Source organism: Poeciliopsis prolifica, unplaced genomic scaffold (genome assembly GCF_027474105.1).
Source record: "Poeciliopsis prolifica strain line A6 unplaced genomic scaffold, Auburn_PproV2 SCAFFOLD014, whole genome shotgun sequence".
NCBI classification, from domain to species: Eukaryota; Metazoa; Chordata; class Actinopteri; order Cyprinodontiformes; family Poeciliidae; genus Poeciliopsis; species Poeciliopsis prolifica.
This window is the reverse complement of record NW_026562389.1, coordinates 948,033-971,421: the sequence shown is the minus strand read 5'-3', so window position 1 is coordinate 971,421 and position 23,389 is coordinate 948,033. Positions and strand designations below refer to the sequence as shown.

General features: G+C 35.9%; 1 protein-coding gene and 1 long non-coding RNA gene across 4 annotated transcripts in view; one reads left to right on the top strand and one right to left on the bottom strand.

The window, feature by feature from the left end:
* The window catches only part of grid2 (glutamate receptor, ionotropic, delta 2), a 437,319-nt gene that overhangs the window by 163,305 nt on the left and 250,625 nt on the right, over window positions 1-23,389 (bottom strand). For all 3 annotated transcript variants that reach the window (XR_008606581.1, XM_055039675.1, XM_055039674.1), the window contains exon 4: window positions 12,121-12,326. Coding sequence is in view for 2 of the 3 variants with exons in the window: in XM_055039675.1 (XP_054895650.1) it covers window positions 12,121-12,326 (206 nt within the window). In the remaining variant the exon portion in view is untranslated. The remainder of the gene's footprint in view (window positions 1-12,120; window positions 12,327-23,389) is intronic.
* LOC129366081 (uncharacterized) lies at window positions 14,767-21,236 on the top strand. The gene is made up of 3 exons (XR_008606583.1): window positions 14,767-14,856; window positions 16,797-16,846; window positions 21,092-21,236. It is a non-coding gene; the product is annotated as an uncharacterized LOC129366081 (long non-coding RNA).

Genomic DNA, 23,389 nt, shown 5'->3' with positions numbered 1-23,389 from the left:
TTGCTCTTTAGGGACAGGTGAATAAAGCCAATTTAAGTTAATTGACCCTCTGAACAGTGATCTGCTTTGAACAATTAGATGCATCTGACAAAACAGCCCTGCTTTTCCTATTTCCATCACTTGAGACTTCTTGTGATGACTATTTTGCTTCTCAAGTGATGAATATTTAAACTTTTCTGTAAAGTCTAAATATTTTTTAGAAATTTTATTTGCAAAAACACATTTTGATTTCTGTATAATTTTCTAGAAAGCTAAAGGCAAAAAAATGGTACATTACATGTTTTATGTTTTTAGTGACTGATGAGAGAGATGCTATCTCTAAGGCCATGTTCACACTTAGACAAGCAAAAATATCTGTAAATGTCTGTGTCCACATGACAGAATGCAGGTCCTCAGTCACATTATGAAACTGCCAGAGAACGACACAAAAAGACACAGCAAACTGTGCAATATCGGTTGTTCTTTACTATGCAAATAATTATGCAGATGACATGCAGTTTTGTATGCTAGATTGAATAAGCAACATTGCTAATTGGCTGTACATACAGGAGAGAAGACGTAAATCAATCATACTGTAAACTGAAGTTATGGGTAAAATATCATATTTATGCAGCCAGCAAGTACAAAAATATATAAAACCAACCACTAAGATGAAACAGTATTTTTTTTTCTGGATGATTATGTGTTTGTTGGCTCTCTTTATTTATTTAGAAAAATAAAACAAGTTTCCATGTTTTATCTTGTTGTAGCCTTCATTTACAACTGCATTCAGAAAGGTCATAAAAAAATTAGGAAAATTATTCCCGACTTCAACTTGCGAGTGGTGTAATGTATAAGTACAAGGTTAGACATCATTAACAACTACAAAACACAAAGCTATAAACTATTACAATTACACTTTGATTAAATAGTTAAAATGGCTTATTTTCACTCATCAAACTTCTGAATCTAATGGATGTTTCTAAAGACATGCTTTGTGCTGTCAAGAACTAAAACATGCTCAAAAAGAAAAAAAAAGTGTCTTTCTAAAAGCCACTTTGTTGTTTGCAGCCATTCATCCATTCATAATAATAAGCTCTTGGGGAAATACAACCATCTCTTTTTTTTATTTTAGCCGTTAGACATACTTAGAGCAACTCTGTGGTTTGTTTTGAAATGCTCCATTTTTTCCTTTGGGTCTGTGTCTTCCCTCAAAGTCAACCATCCATAATCATTGTCCTGTTTGTTCTTCTTTGTGGTCACCTCTCAGAGTTTCATTTTAGCTGTTCTCCATTTTTCTTTCCATTTGATTATGCTTAGCACATTCTGGTGTGTTTTTGTTGTAGTATTCAATTATATTTTATTGGATACCATGTACAAGTTATTAATTTGACAGTAAAGCATAACAGTAAAGAGAAATGGGGGTAAAACATTAACCTTACAAGGGTGTTATGTATGTTGCACGCACATTTTATAACATAATCGACTAAAAATGCTGTATACGTCAACTTAAGCAAAATTTGACTCTGCAACATAACACCTTTACATTGGGGCTCTGTCTCTTTTTAACACTCATCACAACAATGCTACTTCATTATGTTGTGTACAACTACTTTTAGGGGCGTTTAATCGAGAAGTAGTTCATATGATAAGCTCAGCAAACTTCCACCAGGCATTTCCTAATTACTGCTGACGCTAGTCTGGAGGAAGAGGCGGTGCTCTGTGAGGCAGAAACTTTGCGAGAGCAAGCATTTCTTCACCCCAAAATGGGTTCCGTGGGACATTCAAGGATTGTTTTTTTTCCAGGTTTGTTTTTATTGAGGGAATAACATTATGATGGTATAAAGTTTAAAAAACATAATGCAGCCCCAATCCCACTTTTAAATGCCAGTACTTTTCCTCTAAACCTCACTCCGTGTACCAAATATTTCACAAATAATGTGTATTGTTTTTTTATTTATTATTATGCACTTCACCTCACTGACAGAGGTAAACATCCAGAGATACTGAACTCTTAGTACCTGGGTGTTCACTTGAAAATAAACTGGACTGGACTCATAACACTATTGTGACATCAGCCACCACAAATTGTGTAATAAGTTAGAGCAACCCCCTCAACCCAGTGCAGTTGGGAGGATACAGAAGGACTTTGGCTAAAATAGCATTGCTGATGGACAATTTCTCCTATACCATGCATGACACTGTTGCTGAACTTGAGAGCTCCGTCAGTGACAGAGTGCAGCATCCTAAATGCACACAGGAGAGTTATCGTAGGTCGTTCCTCCCGGCAGATGTCAGACTTTGTAACCATCACTTCTCCCATCAAAATTGATACACTTTTACATACATGCTGGTGTTTTCACAATCATCTACTCTGTTCTTACGCATTTTCAAGTAACTTTTCTTTGTTATTGCACATTTGTGTTTAAGTATTGCTATATTGTATGAGGGCACTGTAAATAGTCTGCCTCTATTGATCGATAGTGTTACTAAGCTTTACAAATGTGTGATTTTTTTTTTTTTTGCTATCTGGACACAGAGTGTAATAGGTTTCCTATGTAAGACTGACTGCAGGACTTGGGAAGTCTGTTTTAATGCTCAATACACATGTACAATATGTACATTGCAAAAGGAACCAGATTCAGTTTTACTTCTTCATCTCATTAGATGATTAAATTCTTTCTAATGAGTACATAGAATTTTCTGTTATAGTCCTTATTTGTGGAACATGAGGTGATGGTGGTTGTTGGTAGTCTTGTTTTTAAATAAAATGCTATTGGGAAGGTTAGTCTAATGGTCAACTAACTTTGCCAAAACGGCCCCAAACTGTAATATTACAAAGCCATTATAATTAGAGTTATGTGTACATTGAATAAAGATATACATATAGTGAAAGGGTGGAGAGATTAAATGGCACTAAGTGCATAAGGACTAGTAAATGCATAAGTTTGTATGAAAGTTTAAGTACATGGCAAAACAGAGGAAACCAGAAAGAAAAAGGCAACTGATAAGCACATTGGAAAACTGAAATTTGACAAACATATCTGTACCCCCATTAGTGGCTGTACCAGCAGCAGTCAATAGTGCTAACCTTTGATGCTACTACACACATACACTGACACACAAGCAGCCTTCAGTTCTGCAGCTGAAATGCCTATAATCACTGTGATCCCAGTTTTGTGAGCAAAGATAAAGCTTTAATGTCATCCCACAACACACATACTGGCACCCTGTTTATTAAGATAAGACCATAATGTCATCGCTGCGTAGAGATAAAGTTCAAGGGGAAAACCAATGCTTGAGTCCTTTTGCTCTTTAAATGCAGTGAAAGGTAGTAGAGAGGAAATACTCTCTTTTCAGGTAAGTGTGTCATGGTAAAGTGCGCGTCTGCACTAATATGTTTGATTAATGTGTCACAGTTTAAAATACACATGGATCATCAGTTTCTGGGACACTATACCCAATCTGATTTGTTTTGTGGTAAAGATGTGCTGAGTTCAGAAAAAAATTTGCAGTATTTATTAATCTGTACATAACTGAGCAAAATGAAAATAAAATTCCTTAACAAGATCTAAACTGTCCTATCAATGAAAGTGGATGAAAGATTAGTCTTTTTAAATATTTATCTTGTTCTCTAAGGCCTTGTGTAGGTGTTAGTTCAATAGATATTAATTTTCAAAGCTTACAGTACTCTGTTCAGACTCGTACATTAGCCAACTAAATTTGTGAAAACTTTGTCTATTTTGGCTGCACTACATGAGACTTCACTTTGTCCACAGAATGCAGCACTAAAGCCAGTAGCTGGCTCAATTCATAATTGTTTTCAGTCTGAACACCCATAATAACATTAAAATGTTAAGCTAACATCACTCTACAATAACAGATAACAACATTTTTTGCTATTTATGTTAATTATATAAAAAAGTTGGTTTAAAAAAAGCATCACACCAAGTAAAGATTCTTAAAACTGTCTTCCTTAAATTAATTTACCCAATTCTTCTGTTGTACTACATTAGTCTGACCTTCACAATAGCATTTCTTGACAAACAATGTGTCATTCTTTCCATCCTCTCGCTGTTTAATTATGCAACTCCTATTGATTTACTCCTCCCCTTTATGTTCTATAATTAGAGGTCAACCTTTATTCCCAGCACTTCATTGCCACCACAAAGACATTGAAGCAATGACGAATGATCTGTTTGTAAATATAAAGGGATAAACAACTCAACTTCCAGCAACTGAGCATGGCAATACCAATAAAAATATTCTTCAAACTATTCTGCAAAAACTTAAGCTAAAATTGAATAGTCTAAATTACTCTAAAATAATTCAGATGAAAATCACTTTAGAGTGCTTCGTTTCAAGACTGTATACAAATACATGTCAGTAAATAAAAGAAAACGAGCATAAAAACAAGGTACACCCCACCAATCTAAAGTCTGAAAAAATTCAAAATAAAATAGTGATTTTAAAATTCTAAGCCAAATTCACAACTATGAGTCATTTGGATTGCAATTGTACATACAATTAATACAATGAAGCCAAAACATGTCTGATGTAATACTGCATTTAAATTAACACAAGCATTTTGGTGTCTTTAAATTGTCACAGAGGCAAAATAATATAATATAATATAATATAATATAATATAATATAATATAATATAATATAATATAATATAGTTGTCTTTGTTTTGATTGTTAATGACAGCTCATATTTTCTTTCCCAAGCATATTTCATGGCCTTTGGGTCCAAAACGGATCAGTGGTAATTCATTATAAATTGCTGAAATTTCATGCGCAGCATGTTGATGAGAAAATGCATATTCATCACTGGCAATGAAGCACAGCAGCATCACAACATCTGATTTTAAGACTCCACTGGCAGTGGAGCACTGCTAAGCCCAGAACCGGAGGGAAAATTACAGCAAATGAGTTAAAAAGAGATATATCTTTCTCTTCTTCGTGTTTATGTGTTTTATTGCAGGGATAAACTGGCATTTGCTTGCAATGTCAAACTTGTCGTTAAATATTATCCAGCAAACTTGTTCACACAAGGAGTCACACAAGGGTAAAAGAATAAATAAAAACAAAATAAATAATAATAAGAGACTGTACATGTAGGACTCATTTACAGCATAAGAAAATTAAAATGAACAGTTCCTAAAAATAGCATACTCATATTGAAATAAATATGCAACTCAGTAGGATAATGTAAAAAAAAAACATGCTTCTATTATTGTGCACAAAAAAAATCAGACTACATACAAGAAATGAAAAAAACTGTGCAAATAACATGGATGCAAAAATGTATTGCATTTGAGCTTTAAGGTCTTACAGGTGCTACGAGGAAGGACTTGTGTTAACGTTCCTCTGTGCTTTTAGGATGCTGCAGTCTGTCATTGAAAGAGCTCTCCAGTTCAGCAACATTCACATGTATGTGGCAGGAGACTTTGTGCAGCAATAATGATATTTTTCCAGAGCTTTTCAGGCTCTAACCACCTAAACTGGGTCGAGGGGACATCGGTTGGTTGAGGCAGGCATCCTTTTAAAGAGCAAGTCTTTCCGATGACCTTATCTAACTTCTTAGTTCTTGCTAAGTTGCTGTTCCAACATATTACACCAGAAGATGGCTGATGCCACCATAGAGACAAACACACATTACTAGCTTGTCTTTGCCTATTTAGACAGGGCTAGAACGTTTACCATGGCAGGAGCTTTTTGTGCAAATACTGTAATATTATATAGAAACACAGAAACATTGGATATTATCATTTGGGAGAAATAGTTGTATTTTTTCATACACTATTACATTCTTTTTCATTTTGTCTGCCTGAAAAGCACAAACATAAGTATAAAAAGACATATTGACTTACTCTGTAAAAGAAAATATAAATATAATTGGGACTTTTTGCATTTTTAATGGCAAAATTAATATTTTCCAGTTGTTAGCATATTTAAATGTCTCCATCTCTTTCTCTCTCTTTGTCTCTCTCTCTTTTCCTCTCTCTTTTGTGTGCATGGATGTTTATACATTTGGGAAATCTGATGTAAAGAAAGTAGCAAACTACACGTAAATTTAAACGCAATAAATACCTCAAAGCAGCGATGATACAGATTTCTCTGAATTCATTAATTGGTCAGCCAATTAACTCGCGTAGTATGTTTTTGTAAAAGAATACTCCTGTGCTAAGAAATTGACTTTCCTCTTCTGTGTGAAAACTGGATAGAAAGGGGATATGTGTGCACTGACAAGGAACCTCGCTGGCACTGGCTCATATGCACTAGACTGAGAAAAGGGCAACAGAGCAGGAAAATGTTAAATAATCCAGAAAATTGAATGAGCATGTTGGGTCTGCAAATGCATCAGACACTGTGTGGCGAAGTGCTTCCAAATACATGGGCGAGGGCTATTTTACTGAAATCCATCAGATAAAGAGGAAAAGACTTTCCATTGTAAATTAATTTAGATATTTAAAATCCAGATATCATTAAAACCATGACTAGTAAAACCACAATTGAATTACTACAACACTGTGGAGACATTTGAGAGCCTGTCAGAAGCATTATACTGGTAGCAATACTCAAGGGATCAATACTTTGTATTTTAGACAATAAAGTGTCAGCAAAGAGGTCACTACTTTGCAAAAAATAGTAAAAATACTCAGCATAGGCAAGACTGCTGACAAACCAAATAAGTGAAAATATACATACATTTGTGGGAGAAACACAACCACTCCCCTGTGACAGAGAAACAGGTAATGTTAATTCAATTCTTTCCCAAAAGGCTGTGGTGGTAATATTGTTCTACGGAGGAAGTAGGATGAAGCACTGAGCAGAGGATGAAGTACATTAAGGGGAGGTCCTTGAATATTTGTCTGAACACTTGGGACTGTGTCCTCTTTTTAGCTCCACATTAACTAGAAGTATTGCAGAAATTTGGAACATCCACCAAGAGCATCTGCACATTTACCTGAGAATGGCAGCTACACCAAAGTAAGTCTAAAAAACCCAACAAGGTTGCAGACACTCCATATAAGATCATTCAGTTTTTGATTTGATCTCTAAAAAATGAGAAGTTTCAAATATTTTGTCGTGCTATGTTAAAAGTGTGTTTTTTTCTGATATTCTGCCTTCAGCACTTCATCACAACAATGTTTCTCCATTTTTCTGTCCACAACCTTTTCTAGGAGCCGTTCATATGAGAAGCTCAGCAGATGACCAGTTCCACTAGGTATTTGGTAATTGTTGTTCCCACTAGCTGGATGGAAATGATTGAGGAACACACAGGGAGGGCTGCCTTGTGAGGCAGAAACTCAACTGGGAACTGCAGATGGGAGTACTTAGGCTACCACGGGATATTGAAGAACTCCTCAAAAATGCATTAGAGAATCAAAGCAACACTCGAGGTCTGTTTATGATGCAGGAATTGCATTATAACATAATATGAAGCTCACAAAATTTTATATAATATCCTGCATTTGACATTTTAGACATGCAACTATACAAAGCAAGATAAGAAACAAACATATAACAGTTTAATGTTTGTGCTAAAATGATTTGAAACTGCAGCAGCTGTTTGCTGAAGATCCATATTATGTTGCCAAAAAGAGCAGGTTGGTAGAATAGAGTGGAAAACAGATCAAGGATTTGGTCCTACAGTAATGAGGGTGCTGCTGGGATCATGGTAAATAAAGACCTTTGCCAAAAAGCAAAGCTCTCAATTTCACACTCTGTTATTTTCACAACTCTCACCTGATGCTCATGAGATGGATTACGACTGAAAGAATGAGATCCAAAACGCAAGCTACTGAGATGAGCTTTCTCTGTAGACTGGCTAAACTCAGTCTTAGGAATAAGATGGGGAACTCCATCATCCAAGGGGATCCTCTTCTCAACATCAAAAGGAGCAACTTGAGGTGATTTGGGCATCTGATCTGGAGATTCTGAATGAGGTGGAGAGCGTCTGTGGATAAGAATCTCTGCATGTTTCAGACATATGGACGGATGGATGTATGGAAAGCACCAGAAATATTAACATTATTACTAAATGTTCTAATGTTGAAATCATTTTTATGGATCAATCAGTATAACAGGACTGGCAACAGAACTAATTTTTGTTATTTCTATATTAAATATATAGAATATATATTATATTAATAATTATTATTATTATGATCCAATTGTTCAAATTTGATCTTGTCCAATTTTATTCAATTTTAATACAATCAAAACTAGAAATTCAGGATAGGCTGACCATATTCCATTATGTAATTTCATTTTTTACATTCTCCTTCCACGGTTTCAAATGCTCAGGCACATGTCAAAGACAATTATGAAAATAAATAAAAAATGGGTCACTGCATCTTTTGATATATTCTTATTGCTTGTTTGAAGTAAGCTTCAATAAACAAAGCAAGCACTCCTTTACAGTCAGACACAAATAATTTCAGGCATTTCCACACACCCATGAATGTATTCTATTCTTTGATCCCTCCAATCATCCATTTGTCTCTTCATGCCAAGTTATTTGGATCAGCTTTCAGTTCACATTTGCCATCAGGCCCTAAAGCATCTGGAGGGGAGGTGATTCCTGAGAAAAATGACCGTACCAATAAGTGATGCAGCGAAAAACAAGGTCCCATTTATCTCTGAGTATCTCCACATGTCTCTATCTTTTAACCCTTTAGTCTGTCACTCATCATTTCCACCTGCCTAGGATGTACAAAGAAATGGAGATCTGCAATCATCAGTCTTACACACCACACTTTTCCAATCTTCAAACTCAAATTCCAAAAGCTATCCATGTTATGTTTCATGTTGATTAAAATTTAAATAGAAATCTCTTTTTAAAAGGGTGAAAAGAGTTTCAGTATCACACAAAAGTAACGATCAGAGTTCATATTGTACAACAGCTAAAAACATTGTCAATTATTATTGTGAATAACATTGTGTTGTGAAAACTGATGAATGATTATAGAATCCATCCACTCAGTATTATTTGTAGTTATGAAGGCTACTTCAGCCACTTTGGCAGTTTAATGGGTTTAAACTTTTTTCATTCACCAATGTCACTGCTCACAATTGCAGTACTTCAGAACAGAGTGGACCGCTGCTTAATGCAAAAATCACAATAATTTCTTTATACCCAATAACATTATATAATAAATGATTTTGACTTTGCACAATGTTATGATTTCTATCTTTGAGCTATTCATCGAACCAATGGGCGAGTTGACTCGCCTATTTTCCTGTTCATGTATTTCTTGTAGCCATTTTCCCCCCAGGTTTTCTCAGAACACGACATTAACTTACCCAATCCCCATGTCCCATCAGTGGTTATGTAATCCCATTTGCTGGTTCTCTTATTAGAACCATTCTGGCTCCATTTGACTGACTTCCATTGTTTTTAGCCATTTCTCGCTAGCAAGTATAACATTGTGAGCAATTGGCAAAAGAGGGGCCATCATTGAAGGGGCTCAACGCCTTCAAAATCGAATGACTTTGTCACTGGAGACTTTGGTACCAAGACATGAAAGCTCTGAGGTAATTGTCCAGAGCAAGCAGCAAGTACTACTGGGAGCCCCTCCCACTTCCCAATCACTGTGGGATTGGGAAGTGCAATCATCGTTGAGAACATATCCATTTCATTTTATGCTCACAATGCAAATGAATCATGCATGTTCAAAACAACTGCTGATCCTGCCCTCAGTTATAAAGTATGATGCAAACATGTTTTTTTCCACTGACATCATTATCGCACTAAAATAAATCCCTGCATTTGGATACAACAACCTTAGTCACCTATTGTTATTCAAAGCTATGAAATTAATTTGTAAAGCTCATTTTTAGTTCTATACATATTTAGAATGTGCTTGTCTCTCTCTCCCACTGCAGCCTGGATCACTTGACCAAATATGCAAATTGGATTCTTAAATCATATTGGTCACCACAGGTCTGGAACACCCTACAAGAGCTGCAGCTGTGGAGATTCTCTGACTCAACTGGCTAACCATTACAATTTGGCCTTTCCTAAACTCACTAGAACTTTTATCCTTGGTGATCAGTTTTCTAGCATAAAATTAGGGCAAAATGTTAACCTCATACCTGAAATATCCCATTAACATCTACCAAAGAAGTGTCATTCATTGTAAGACTATGTCCATGGCCTAATAGCAGTTGAATATTGGCGGTTCAGTATTTGCAAATGAACTAATTTGCAGATTTATCTGTGGAACACAACTCTAAATTTGAAGATTTTTTTTATAGAGCATATCTAAAGTATTATTTTAGTTAAATATAAAATATTAATTTCAATTAAATTTTACTGATTTTACTTGCTGCTAATTGGCTGTACCCTCAAGAGCAAATATAAACAGGACTGTGGATATCAGCTTTTGTGCTAGTGCCAAGATGATTTATGCTGTATATTTATGTATATTAAAAGTATAATTGCTGTGTGAAGAATTAAAACAAGCAAGTTTTAGAGGGGATTATAAAATGTAACTAACCCCAAAATGAACTATTTTGCAGATAAATTGCCTAAATTGGCTCTTATAGGTTTTGTCTTCGTCTTGCTATGCAAATTTTTACATTTTCGTTTAAATTTGTTTAATGCTGCAAAAATTTACCTAAGGATGCCATAGCCATCATTAGGTTGACGACTATTGCAGCTGAATATTTGTATCAATTACAATTGTACAGCTTGGTTGGTGACCATGTCGTACAGGTAAAAAAAAAATTATCTCACTCAGAAACCTGCTCCCTTGGCGAGTCAGGAGTTGGAATTGCAAGTGTAGCAAAGACAGTGATTGTGTTTCTCAGTTTTGCACATGTATGATTTATTTGCAATGGAATGAAATTCCTCTGCTCTGTACCAGGGGTTCACTGTACGTGCTTCCATATGCCTGCATGTGCATTTAGAGCCCCTGCTCTTTTCCGCAGTATGTGCTACCACTTTTGATTGTTTTAGGCACTATCTGACAAATAGTACAAGGACTAATAATCAAAAGTGCTTAAGGCAAAAGATTTTTTCTTTGAACTCAGTTTTTTTTTTTAAAAAAAGGATACATAAACATGTTTTTCTTTAAAATTGCTCTGAAAATATGACAGCCTATTAATGTTTTAAGCAGACTTTAAAAATTCCCTCAGGATGTCCTGCACCTTTAGACTTAATATCAAAGACCGCTACATAGCCAAGAAAAAAATAAAAAATAAAAATCACAGCTTTCTCAGCTTCAGATTTGATTCCATGATGCCAATGCATAAAAACTCAAACCCACATACACTGTTGTGAACACACTCACATTCACAAGATAACACCCCATCTTTCACCCCTCCCTGTCACGCTTTCAACCAAATTAGATTGTGATTGCTCCTTCCGAGGTCACTTTTAATTAAACTGAGATGAGAACATGACACATGGGATTAAGCCCCATCCTACAACTACAAATTATAAATTCATAGCTAATACTACAGCCTATTGCTTTCAACCATGACCTCCATATCATTTATGTATAAGAGCAAAGGAACTTCTCTAATTGTCTCCTGCAGCGATAAAAAGCTTGATGGGATGTGGGGCTTAGGGGTATATGCTGGATGCAGATTTGTAGTATTTGGATGGAAGTAGTTGGTACATATTTGAGAAGGTAAATTAAATCAAACTAATGTACAGTAAATGGGATATATATTCTCATTTAATTTGAGTTGTTTTACAATGGACCCTGAAGTAATAGGAGAGAGAAAGACATTTATTATATTAATACTCTTCTGGCAGATCCAGGGCATCACAGTAAAAGCTCCAGTGGCTTCCTATTTTTTAGATAATGTAATTAGTAGCATGACGAGGAGCTAACATTAAAACCTTTATAACTGATATTTACTAGGGTATAAACAGTGCAGTTAAGTCAATAAAACATGACAATAATAATGTAATCTGATAAGAATTGGTTGAAAAAAATTCTCGCTGTTCTAATTACACTCAAAAACATTTAAATCCTGTCGTCTTATCCCTTAAAACACAGTAAAGTGAATATATTTCAAATGAAAACTTCTGCTTACACTGTCATTCACACACAGATAAAAGTTTCAGTTTATAGTGAAACATAAATGCAAAACAGGCAAAAGAACTGTCCTTCCTTACCTCGGTGATGAAAGCTTTGGCAGTAGCTGGGCTCATGAACAACACTGCTCTCCGCAGCGTATCTCTGTATCGATGCAGCTCCTCTACACGCATTGTTCGGAAAAGACCCGTGATCATCATGTTGACATTAGATTCCACCTTTTGAAGGGACACGTCCATTCCTTGCTGAGAGGTACGGTCCAGAAAATCCTCAATACCACGAATGTCTGAAGAAAAAGAGAAAAGTACATCAGCACAAGAGGCCATAACTTTGGTTTTCCCATAACATTCATGTTCTTTACAGGGTATTTACAAACAGAAAAACATGGGGTTCAAAATTAAATATATTAGAATAAATAAACTGATCACTGATAGAAATATGAAAGCAATCACTGATGACTATATAATTTTCTCTGTTGAGGAAAATGTGTTGTCTCTCTGAATGAGTAAATTCAGCAAATATTCTAATTCATAAGCTCTCATTCGCTCAGTGCATACATCTAAATCAAATGTCACATAGTCCACATAGTGAATTCATCTGAACTAAATATATTTCTGTCTTCAACCTTGAATGCAGAAAGGGTACCAGACAAACTTTTCACCCACAAACAGTTTATTGACAATGTCGTTAAAATATTCATCAGACATGATCAACATTTCATTTGAAAAGAACCTTTGAGTTTATTACATAGTCGTTTTATATAGTCAACTTTTGGCAGGGCCACGTTTGTTGAGTGCACAACTACAAGCTGAAGTGGGGATAACTGTAGGCCTTTAAGATTTTCAATAACTTTATCCCTGACATGTGCCTGTTTCTTAGTCTCAAGACTTCAGTTAGTATTAAGTGTTGTGCAAAGTACTCCATGTGCCAGAGAGTATGAAGTCTTGCTGAGTCACGTCACAAACATCTGAAAGCAATTTTATTTTAACAGTGACTGAAAAGGCATCAACTCTCCTGTTAGTCGTATCAAACCTTGAAAAGAGGATGAGGCGTATGAGGAAATGGAGACATTGTGCTGTAGCCAGGCAAAGACAGGTGATGGTCGATGAAATGTTTGTCCCAGCAAACATTTCATAGTGCAACTATTTCTGAACATTTATGACATTGCTCGATAGTTATCATATGTCATTTTTAATCATGAGTGTGCTAAGTCTATTGTCGGTGAGCCATACAGGATGATAACATATTTCATGGAATGATTGCAGATTTGTTGATTGTATCACAAGTACTTGTCCTAAGATAACATAAATTTGAAGTGACATCAGCTTGAAAGGTTAACCTGGTTAATTAAAAATAATTAAAAATTGGACCCAATGTTGATGACTATAGTAATTGCACAAAGGATGAAATTAGTCTTATGCATCAACTAATACAACAATAAAAATAATATATTCCAATTGTTGGTGTGAAACACAAGATCAAAACTTTACTGACTTCTGCATTTATGTAGGTGATATTTCACAAATCATATACTACTGGAGCTTTATTCCTTTTTTTCTGTAAAGTCTCTACTTGCACATATTACTTGTAAATATCATGGCACAGCCATAGCGAGTCACAATGTGCCAGTTACCTACAAATACTTTCTGCATGTTGTTGCCAAGTCTGAATTCTCAGATCATGCGGCAAAATACATGCAGTGGTTAAAATATCAGTCTGTTACTGTCATGCCTCTTGTCCTTCATTAGATTTTTATTATAAAATCTGCTTAACAGATGAATGTCACTAAGAATTATCAAAATGTGCCAAATGATCTTATTGTTTTTCACAAATGGAGCTAGTCAGTCCAAATTGCAGAGTTCTAACTTCCTGAGCTTGGCACTTTCTCGACTACTGGTCTGTTACTGAAAAAGCTCCAGCTGGAAACACAGCAGACAATTCTGGGTATCATAAGAACCACACAGGTGTCCATAATAGTTGATTTGAGACTTTGAGGTTGTCAAAAATATGTGCAGCCAGAGTTTAGTGACTATAGTACTGGTAAAAGCCAGAAACAGCATCCGGGCATCCATTTACTTCTTCAAAATGATCCCCCCTTACACTGGAGAGGATGTAAAAGTAAGAAGGCCAATAGATATTTGATTATGTCTCAAATAAAGAGTCATTGACTAGTTTTCTGAAATATTTTGTTTTCTTTTTGTTTATGGCTAAAATAAATGTCAAGGTACTCCCTTTACTGTGAACAGAGTCATGAAAGCCCTCCACACCTCCTCATCCATCTCATTTAATTATAATGCAAGAGGTCAGAGACGAGCCAACTTTTCCCTGTAACCACTTTCTTTTGACAACTGCACTGTTCACTTCTTTCACTTCAGCAGGTGGTTTAACACATAACACAATCTGATTAATGATTGGAAATAAGAAGTTGAAAGTTCCAACTCAGATTATGCAAATCCTCCCTCTCTCCATCCTCCCATTGCAGAGGGCTGCCTGTCATTTACCAGAACACCGGTTTTTGGCCAGAAATGTGCAGCTGGAAACACAGGACATTTACATTTGGTAAATTTCGCAAAAGTAAAAATCAGATGTTTATTTTGTGGCACTTGGTTACCAGAAAATGCATTCATCTCTTAGCAACAGATTAACAACAAATATTGTTATTGTTCAAAAAACATAAGATTTTTTCTGCTGTTTTGAAACACTTCTCGTCTTACACAACTGCTTATCAAGAATTGTGCAGTTAGTGAATTTTGCAGAAAAGTGAAAATGTTTGAGTTTTTGTCATTGATGCTGAATAATGGATATTCAACACAAAGGTAAAAATCTGATTTATATTTCGTGGAAATTCGTTAGCAGAAAAAATGCTCATCTTTTGACACCAAGTTAATAAGTAATATTATCGTCTATAAAATAAGCTCTTTTTAAATACTGCTTGTCTGCTTAGACACTATAAAGTTACACTTGGCTAAACTTTGCAAAAGTAAAAATCAGAAGTTTACTTCTTGGCACTTGGATGCCAGAAAACACGTCCATCTCTTAGTAACAGATTAACAACAAATACTGTTATTATTCAAAATACATAAGATTTATTTTACTCTTTTGAAATCTTGTTCATCTTATACTATCTACCAAGAATTGTGCAGTTGGTGAGTTTTCCAGAAAATGAAAAAAATTTTATTTTGTTGTTATTGGTGGTGAACTTTCAAAACAAAGATAAAATTCTGACTGATACTTCGTGGCAGTTCGTTAGAAAAAAAATAAAAGCTAATCTCTTAACATCAAATTAATAGCAAATAATATTGTTTATAAAGCAAAAGCTCTTGAAATACTGCTTATCTTACACAACTGTTTAAAGGAATGATTTTTAAATAAATATTTTAGTAAAGTTTACCCCTAAATAGCAAAACGTACAAGTTATGCATTAAAGTTTCTGAACATCTCAAATACTTTTAATCTGCAGTACTTGTTAGATTTCCATTGTGTTTTAAAATCAAACAGCTTCGTTACATAATATTAAACAGTCTTATTTGTTCTTGGCTTTTCTAAGTAACTCTTCCATAATTTCTGGAGTGCCCACTTTCACAAGTTCCGAGATCCTCACAGTCTGCTTTTTTATTATTGTTCCCCGAATTAGATTTAGCATGCAGCAGTGGATTTCTCAGCAGCAGCTGTTGCAGATGAGAAGAATTGCTGACACTGCGGTATAGAACTACTTGAAAATTGTAATCATAACTTTTTTCTGTAATGCTACAAGTTGGAAAAGTTGAACAGAAGCGAACTTACTTTGTCTAAGACTACAACTTGATATCAGCGTTCTGTACATAAACCATCTTTTTTCAGTCAAAACAATAATTGAGGATACATAAAAGGCAGCTAATGATTGGCTAATCTGAAAATCTGGGACCACTTTTAAATCATTAGATAAGGTGTTTGTCCCTGTGAACAATTGCAAAACATTGTCTGGCTTTTATGTTGCTTTCTCACTTATTGTAATTGCTTCTATCACAATGAGTGGCCTTTGAGCCCATGTAGTAAAAAACTAGTTTCACTGGGGATAGTTTTCTCTTAGATGCTTTCAGCCAGCATTGTATTATCTTTCACTTATCAGATTACATTTCACTCCAAAACATGTTCATTACTGGGTCAAACAACCAATATAATGAATGGATATTACCTGGGGCTTATGCCCATTAAATATAGTTTGAACATATGTACATTGCACTTCATGTATTTGGTATTTGTACTCAAGGATGAACCTGATTTGTAAAGATCCACAATCGGTTTCTTAATTGGTTGATTCATCTTATTTTCCCATAATATGTTCAGGTGTGCTCTGAATAAATCCACAAATGCCCCTCTAGTCCCTGCTAATTCATCTATCAGAAGCTGGTGCTAACTTAACAGCATGTACAATAATGAAAACACGATTGCATCAGCAAAATGAGGAGCAGTGTTGGAGTCAAGACCATCTAACCTGAGACCAAGACATAAAAAATGTTATGTGATTAAAGTAAACAACTATATAATCAGACATTTTGCAGTAAAGTAAGAAAAAATTTCCATTTTATGTAAGTTTAATGGACAATAAAGGAGTCTAAAGTCTAAACATTTAATGTGAACAATCAAACCAGATGAAAGATCTTGAAACATTTAAGGGGTAATTAAACAGTTCACAGTAAACAATAACAGTGATAAGTAAATGTTATGAAATAGATAACAGTTTAAGTAAATATTTGTTGTATTTAATATATTTCAGGCAAGAAGTGAACATGTAATGAAATAGATCCTGCCTTCAAATTATCTGAGGTAATGCATTTTATATTTTTTTTCTCTATTTTCTTTTTAATATAAATTTATTTTTGGTGAAAACAATAAAAATAAAGGATCAAAATGTAATAAAGGTGAGTGTGCCTGATCTATGCACTCTAGTAGAACAATTTCACACTGATTTTGAGTCAATGGAGGGCACGATTTGGAAGTTAATGAAGAAAACATTTAATATTAAAATTATTTAAAATATTGAATATGACTTAAAATTTAAATAGAGAACAGTGTGTCCTATGTAATAGCATGAATGACCACACTTTTGTATCAGATGGTCATAAGGCAAGGCATTTATTTACAGAAGTGTTTGGTTCAGAAATTGACGGTCCCTATGTAAACCATTTGAGGAAGGAGCGGTAGAGAACAGGTGGCCAGAATTAGCGTTCATAAATCGGATCAACCTTGAGCTAAACGCCCCTTACTCCGCGGAGCACAGATACCCAACATCCGACTTGAAAACAACTTCACCGCGGTCGGCAACACAATGAAGACACAGGAATAAAGTTTGTTTTGGTCTGTGGCCTTTAAAGATGGTGCCAAGCGACTGCGCGAGACGTAAATGTCATATGCAGTGACGTTGGTTCCAAAACTCTATTGGCCATATAAATAATAACCCTTTTTTTTTAATTGCAAAGGAAGATTAAAAGTAATACTGGGTTGACAGAGTTGGAGAGTACATGGCTAGTGGGGGACAGAGTGCCAAAAGTTGCAGACCCATGTCAAATTTTTGTTGTTCATGCAATTTAGCATTTCTTATTTGGAATTTTTGTGGCTCACCCAATTAGTGTAAGCATACATTAATAAATGAGTGTGCATATTGTTATTCATTTATTTTCTAAACTTAAGAGATCTGAAGACTCATTTTGAAGGTTGAAAATAAGTCCCACCCATGACCTGTTAAGAGGTGAAAAAATACAGCTAATCGTGTTCAAATTGGCTCCATACCAGGACTCTCCATTCAAGTCTTTTATTCTACTACGTTTGGATGCATCTCTGTTCCAACTCACCAGAACAAAATGCATGAATAACCTACTAAATATCATCAAGGTTGGCCCTGTAATGACCCATACCCATTCAGATGCGCTGGACTGGAAATGTATCAAAAAGTTGCAGGGCATTGGCTCGGGCTACTGTGATCCTGACATAGACCATTTGATCACAGTAGTGACTTATTAAAAAAAACTAATCTATACAGCAGCAGACTGCAGTACTTGAATTAAAAATGTGTCACAGTCTTTATGTTCTGCATATTCAATATATAGTTAACTAAACTATTCCTACGTGTAAGATCTTTAAAACTTGTCCTGCAGAAATACACATTTTTATTGTGAATATTTGGCAAAATAAGTATTAATCTGTCACAACAGTATAGCTACACTATATATTATAATGGGACTCTGATAAAATAATTGACTAAGATGGAAAAGGATCTTCATTCAAGCACCAACCACTGTAATTATTCCTATTATAAATTATTTTTGTATGATCACAAAACCAGGACGCGAGTGTTAATGTTTTACAGTGACTCATCTGCTCTTAATGAGCTACATTGCAAGTCAAGGTAATCCTAATTAAAGCACTTTGGTTGAGACCACTGCTAATGATGCTGGCAACAGTGAGAGAGATGGGGTGAGAGAAAGAGACACCAGGAGATAGGGAAAGGAAGAGAGCGCAACAGAGCTAAACTTCAGTATGTAAAACATCAAGCTAATGATCTATTTGATATGGAAAATGGATGACACCGTCATCACTGTCACATATGAGCAATTAACAGGATTGATTAAAGTTGTTAAGGCCACACGTACTTTGGTGATGGAGTGATTCCATCAAGGCCAGAATTTTGAGGTTCTTTGTGATATCAGTACGAGAGACACTGTGCAAATACTGTGTTTCTGAAAGCAACATCCTCTACATATAAATCCATGGAGGTCAAAAATGCTGCAAAACACAAGTAATACCTTGAGCTTAGTCTGAAAAGTAGGGACCAGAGGACACAATTTTGACTGTAAGCGTATTAGTGTCTTAGAAAAAAATAAAGACATGCAAAAATATAAAATGTTTACCGCAATTTTTTCCAGTGTTGTATAGTAACGAAGTAAAAATACTTCACTACTTTACTTAAGTATATTTTGGAGTACTTCATACTTTCCTCGAGTATGAAAATTTTTGATAACTTTCACTTTTACTTCACTATATTTCCGCACTTAATTGCATACTTTTACTCCAATACATTTTCAATGTGTGGTTTATTTACTCGTTACTGTGACGGAGGAGCCGTCACGAGTTAGGACCCAAGTAAAGAGTCTGCGTTAACACACGCAAACACAATATAAAAATATGTCATTCAAACTACATTTGCCTTGTTTTACTTTTTACTTATACTCTTCATTACATTACTTGAGTACATCCATTTTTACAGTAATTTCCATACTTAAGTACAAGACATTTCAGATACTTTAAGACTTTAACTCAAGTAACATTTCAGTCATTGACTTGGACTTTTACCAAAGTCATATTTTGGAGAGGTACCTATACTTTTACTTGACTCTGAGATTTCAGTACTTTATACAACACTGATCCCCCCCCCCCCTCTCTTCTTTCTCTTTTCCAATCACCCAAAGGTCAATTTGCAAAATTGGCGTTCCACATGCAGATATTCTATACTTGGAGCTTGAATATTTTATCTTGGATGGTGGTCCTCCTTTTCAAAGGACAAGGCTTGAGCATGCACTAGTCCACTGAGCGTATCATTGACTTTGAGACACTTTCCATCAAGGTGCTTCAGGACAAGACGGTGGGGAAAAAAAAAAAAAAAAAAAAGGAAATCATCTGTTTGAGAAATATTTCTCCAAGAAATTGCATAGGACAATTAAAACCATGACCACACATAAACTCATGTTCACCTTACTTAAACTACTTTGGTCTACCATAAAACACAAAAAAACAACTAACATCTTAGCAGCTTTCTGGATGTTTGTCAGACGCTCTTATTTTTATTTCCCCGGTTCTTATTGACTTTCTCTGATTTGCAAATTTTACCACCAAAAAAAATATTGAGTATTTTATACTTTCATACTGCCAGACTGCATAAGTTTATGGCTTTCACAAAATGTTTACTTGTTTATTTTGTCACTTTTGAAAACAATTCGTTCATCAGTCCATCCTGAACTCCAAGAGCTCCCTGACTTCTCTAGTGATTGATGCTTGCTCTCAGGCTGGGTGTGCTTGATTGTTTATTATATCATCATAATGGGAGTTTTTAGTATCATGGAATCCTTGCTGCTAAATGTCAACTTTGATTGAGGAGTGCAAGTGTCCTTGTTCTAGCCATTTAATGCCAGAGATGGGCTAAGCATTTAATAATATGGTAAAAATAAATTATGCCCAGTGGTATAACATTTATTAAATTTATTAAACATTTAACCTTTGTTTTCACAAAACTGCCCGTTAACTCAGACTAAACATTTAGTTTGTAAGTCAGATAATGACTAACAATTATGTTGGGGCAAGAGAGAGAGAGACATTTGCATATCTTGCTTTGTTGCAAAACATGCAAATCAAAGGACCTTGCAATCTTTGCTGAACTCTGTGAATGCTGGCTGCTGACCGAACCGCATTGGGATGTAGAAATGGCGAACTGCAGTCCTTCGCCATGTGCATACGATCGGCTCTAAATCACACATGGATCATCCGACTGGTGCCAAGTTGGATATGTATGACCTGTTGATCACTAAAGAGCCCAACAGCATTGAAATGTAATTTGACTCCACTGCGCCCCCTAGGTTAATCCACTAGGAATATCTCCTCGTCAAATCCACCAATCTGCACCACATATTTTGTGCGTCGTCAGGGAGTGCCGCCTTACGCATCAATGCGTACCGCCTGCTGGACACGCGCAGAAACTGTGCAACAGCTTCTGCGTTGGCACGTGGGCGGTGGGGCTGGAAACTGCATGAGACCTTCTGTTGCGGCTGGCGGTTGCTAGTACCTCTGAGGTGTCCAATAGGCTGGAGCGGCGCTTGGCTGCGAGGGCCACACGACGCCGCTAGCGGCTTTAATCTACTCTTATCCTTGGGACTTTAAGTTTTCACTTTGGTTTACAGTTTTATATTATTTTGCATTTTAAATGTTCATCTATTTGCATTTCTAGTTACTTTGTGTTTTGTCTTCTTCTGTTTGTGTCCTTTTCATTTATATATGATTTTTTTCTTGTTAATCATTTTTCAGTTATCTTCAATCTGTGGCTTTCCCGAGGCGTCTTCAATTCAAGCTCCTTTCACAACTGTTCCACAATCAGTCATCAGACTCACCTGTTCCTTGTCCCTGTATAAACCTCTTCTCAAAATTTATTGTCCTAATAATTACAGTATTTTTTTTTTATCCCTCTGCTGTCCTCCAAGTCTTTTTAGGGTTCTTCCCTGTTGGTTTGTATCAGCTCTCGTTTTATTTTTGTAATTTCATCTTTTTATTTTTATTAAATCACTGTCAGAATATTCCTGAGAATCAAAACCAATAAATTTACCTCAATAGATCAATTTAATGTAATGAGCTCATAATGATTGTGCACAAATCATCTAATCCACAGTATTTTATTTTAGGGAAAAGATAATCACCATAATCCAGAAGGAGGTTCAGATATATAGCAATTCCCACCACCGGAGGATTTATTCACTCATGTATTGAGCTAGAAGCCCTTCTAAGCAGAAACAATGTTTGTTGTTGAAATTCTTACATGCAACCATTGTAATGAAGACTTGTTTCCTTTTTGAAGAGTTGGCCCAAGAGTTAAGGGAAAGCTTTGTGTCTTTGTCACATGAGCGAGATGTTTTAACAAGAAAATAAAACATGCTCAGCAGCACATCACCGCTCATACTCTAAATAAAAAGTTTATTTATTTTAAATAGAGATGTTGGCAGGTTTCCTCTTAATGCATTCATGTCAATTACAGTAAACAGAGTGGTTTTTGAAACTTTATTTAGTTTGAAGGGATGGAGTCACAACTGGCACCTTGGAAATCCTTACGTAATAGTACACACCAGTCAGACGACTTATTTTAAACTGCTACTGTGCAAAGGTGAATAAATATGTGTGTTGCAGGATCCTGTTTGACAATTACACATTACACAATCAACTGTGTCAAAGATGTCATCTAAATTAAAAAAAATAAATAAATAAAGATAATATAAAACAAGATGTTGTCAATCTCAAATGTTACTAAGAATTTCCACTGAGTTTACTTAGATTTATTCACCAGCAGAGATCCCATTTAAGTATTGAGTTTTTATTTTTATATCTGAGCAAGAATTTAGATTGAGTTAAAGATAAATAAGTATAAAAACGTCATTTTAAGAATTTAAAGGAAAGTTGTCTGTGACATCATAATAACATGAACAGGTTGTGATGTCACATACTGCTTTGTTGTGTAACACGGGGTATAAATAACCCCGGTTGGTAACATTCTGCCACATTAAAAGACAGTTCTAGAGGAGTCAGGATCGAGTTCAGTTCAACACAACACAATGGAGTTATTGAGAAGAGATGTGCAGTTTTTAGTTGATGGACATGCCATCCCTGCAATCAGCGAATACATTGATCAAACTCAGGAAGAGGACTGGGTGGATCTACAATTTCTGGACCTGGATGAAGGTATCGCAGAGAGGACGAGATATCTTTTACGTTACTTAACGGAGGTTTTCTCCGATTTTTTCAAGGACGTTTCTGAGAACCTGAACTACGAGTATGGCGATTTAAAAGCCATCTTTGGAAATCAGGTCTCTCAGGCCTTTGCCCGGGCGATGGGAGTCGACGAAATCATCCAGGGAGACTGTGCTGAATTGCTTGACATGCTCTTCCTGAAGCACATAACATCTGCAGTCACGTCTCCTATGGATGATGAAGACCCCTCGTTGATTCTTAGGCTGGGCTTAGGTCTCAGTTCTTTGGTGCGAGCTGTCATCAGTATAGTCCATGAACTGATGACAGCGAGGAGAAACACCGAAGGACTGAGGGCGTCCCTAGAGGAGCAGAGAAAGGACACAGTGCGACTTTTTGTTAAGTTGTTGCTGTGTCTGGGCATTAGGGAGTCAAAGACACGGAGGTGTCTTGATTCCCTGAGATCGGAAGCCATCCGACAGAAATCCAAGTGGACTGGGTCCCTGGCCTTGCAAAAAAGGTTTTCAGGGACCTAAGAAAAACCTTTGGATGTTCTGCCGGATGGGCTTTGGGGTTCATGGAGCATGAGATCGTTGACGACACAATTGTGTCATCTCTTTTAAGCCAGATTTAAAAGCACCAGAAGAAGAGGGGCAGTTTTTTCTCAAAACTTTCTTCTGGTGCCAATAACATCTTCAAGAGGTATTTCATCAAATGAAATGCCTTTTGAAGATGTCGATCTTGGCTGTCGATCTCGGCTCCATGACGCCCCCCTGTGCCTCCGCCTCTCTGTTCCTCTGTAGGTCCTGATATTGAGACGCCTCCCTGGTCCTCCGTCGATCTCTGCCCCAAGACGGCTCTCCATTCTTCCAT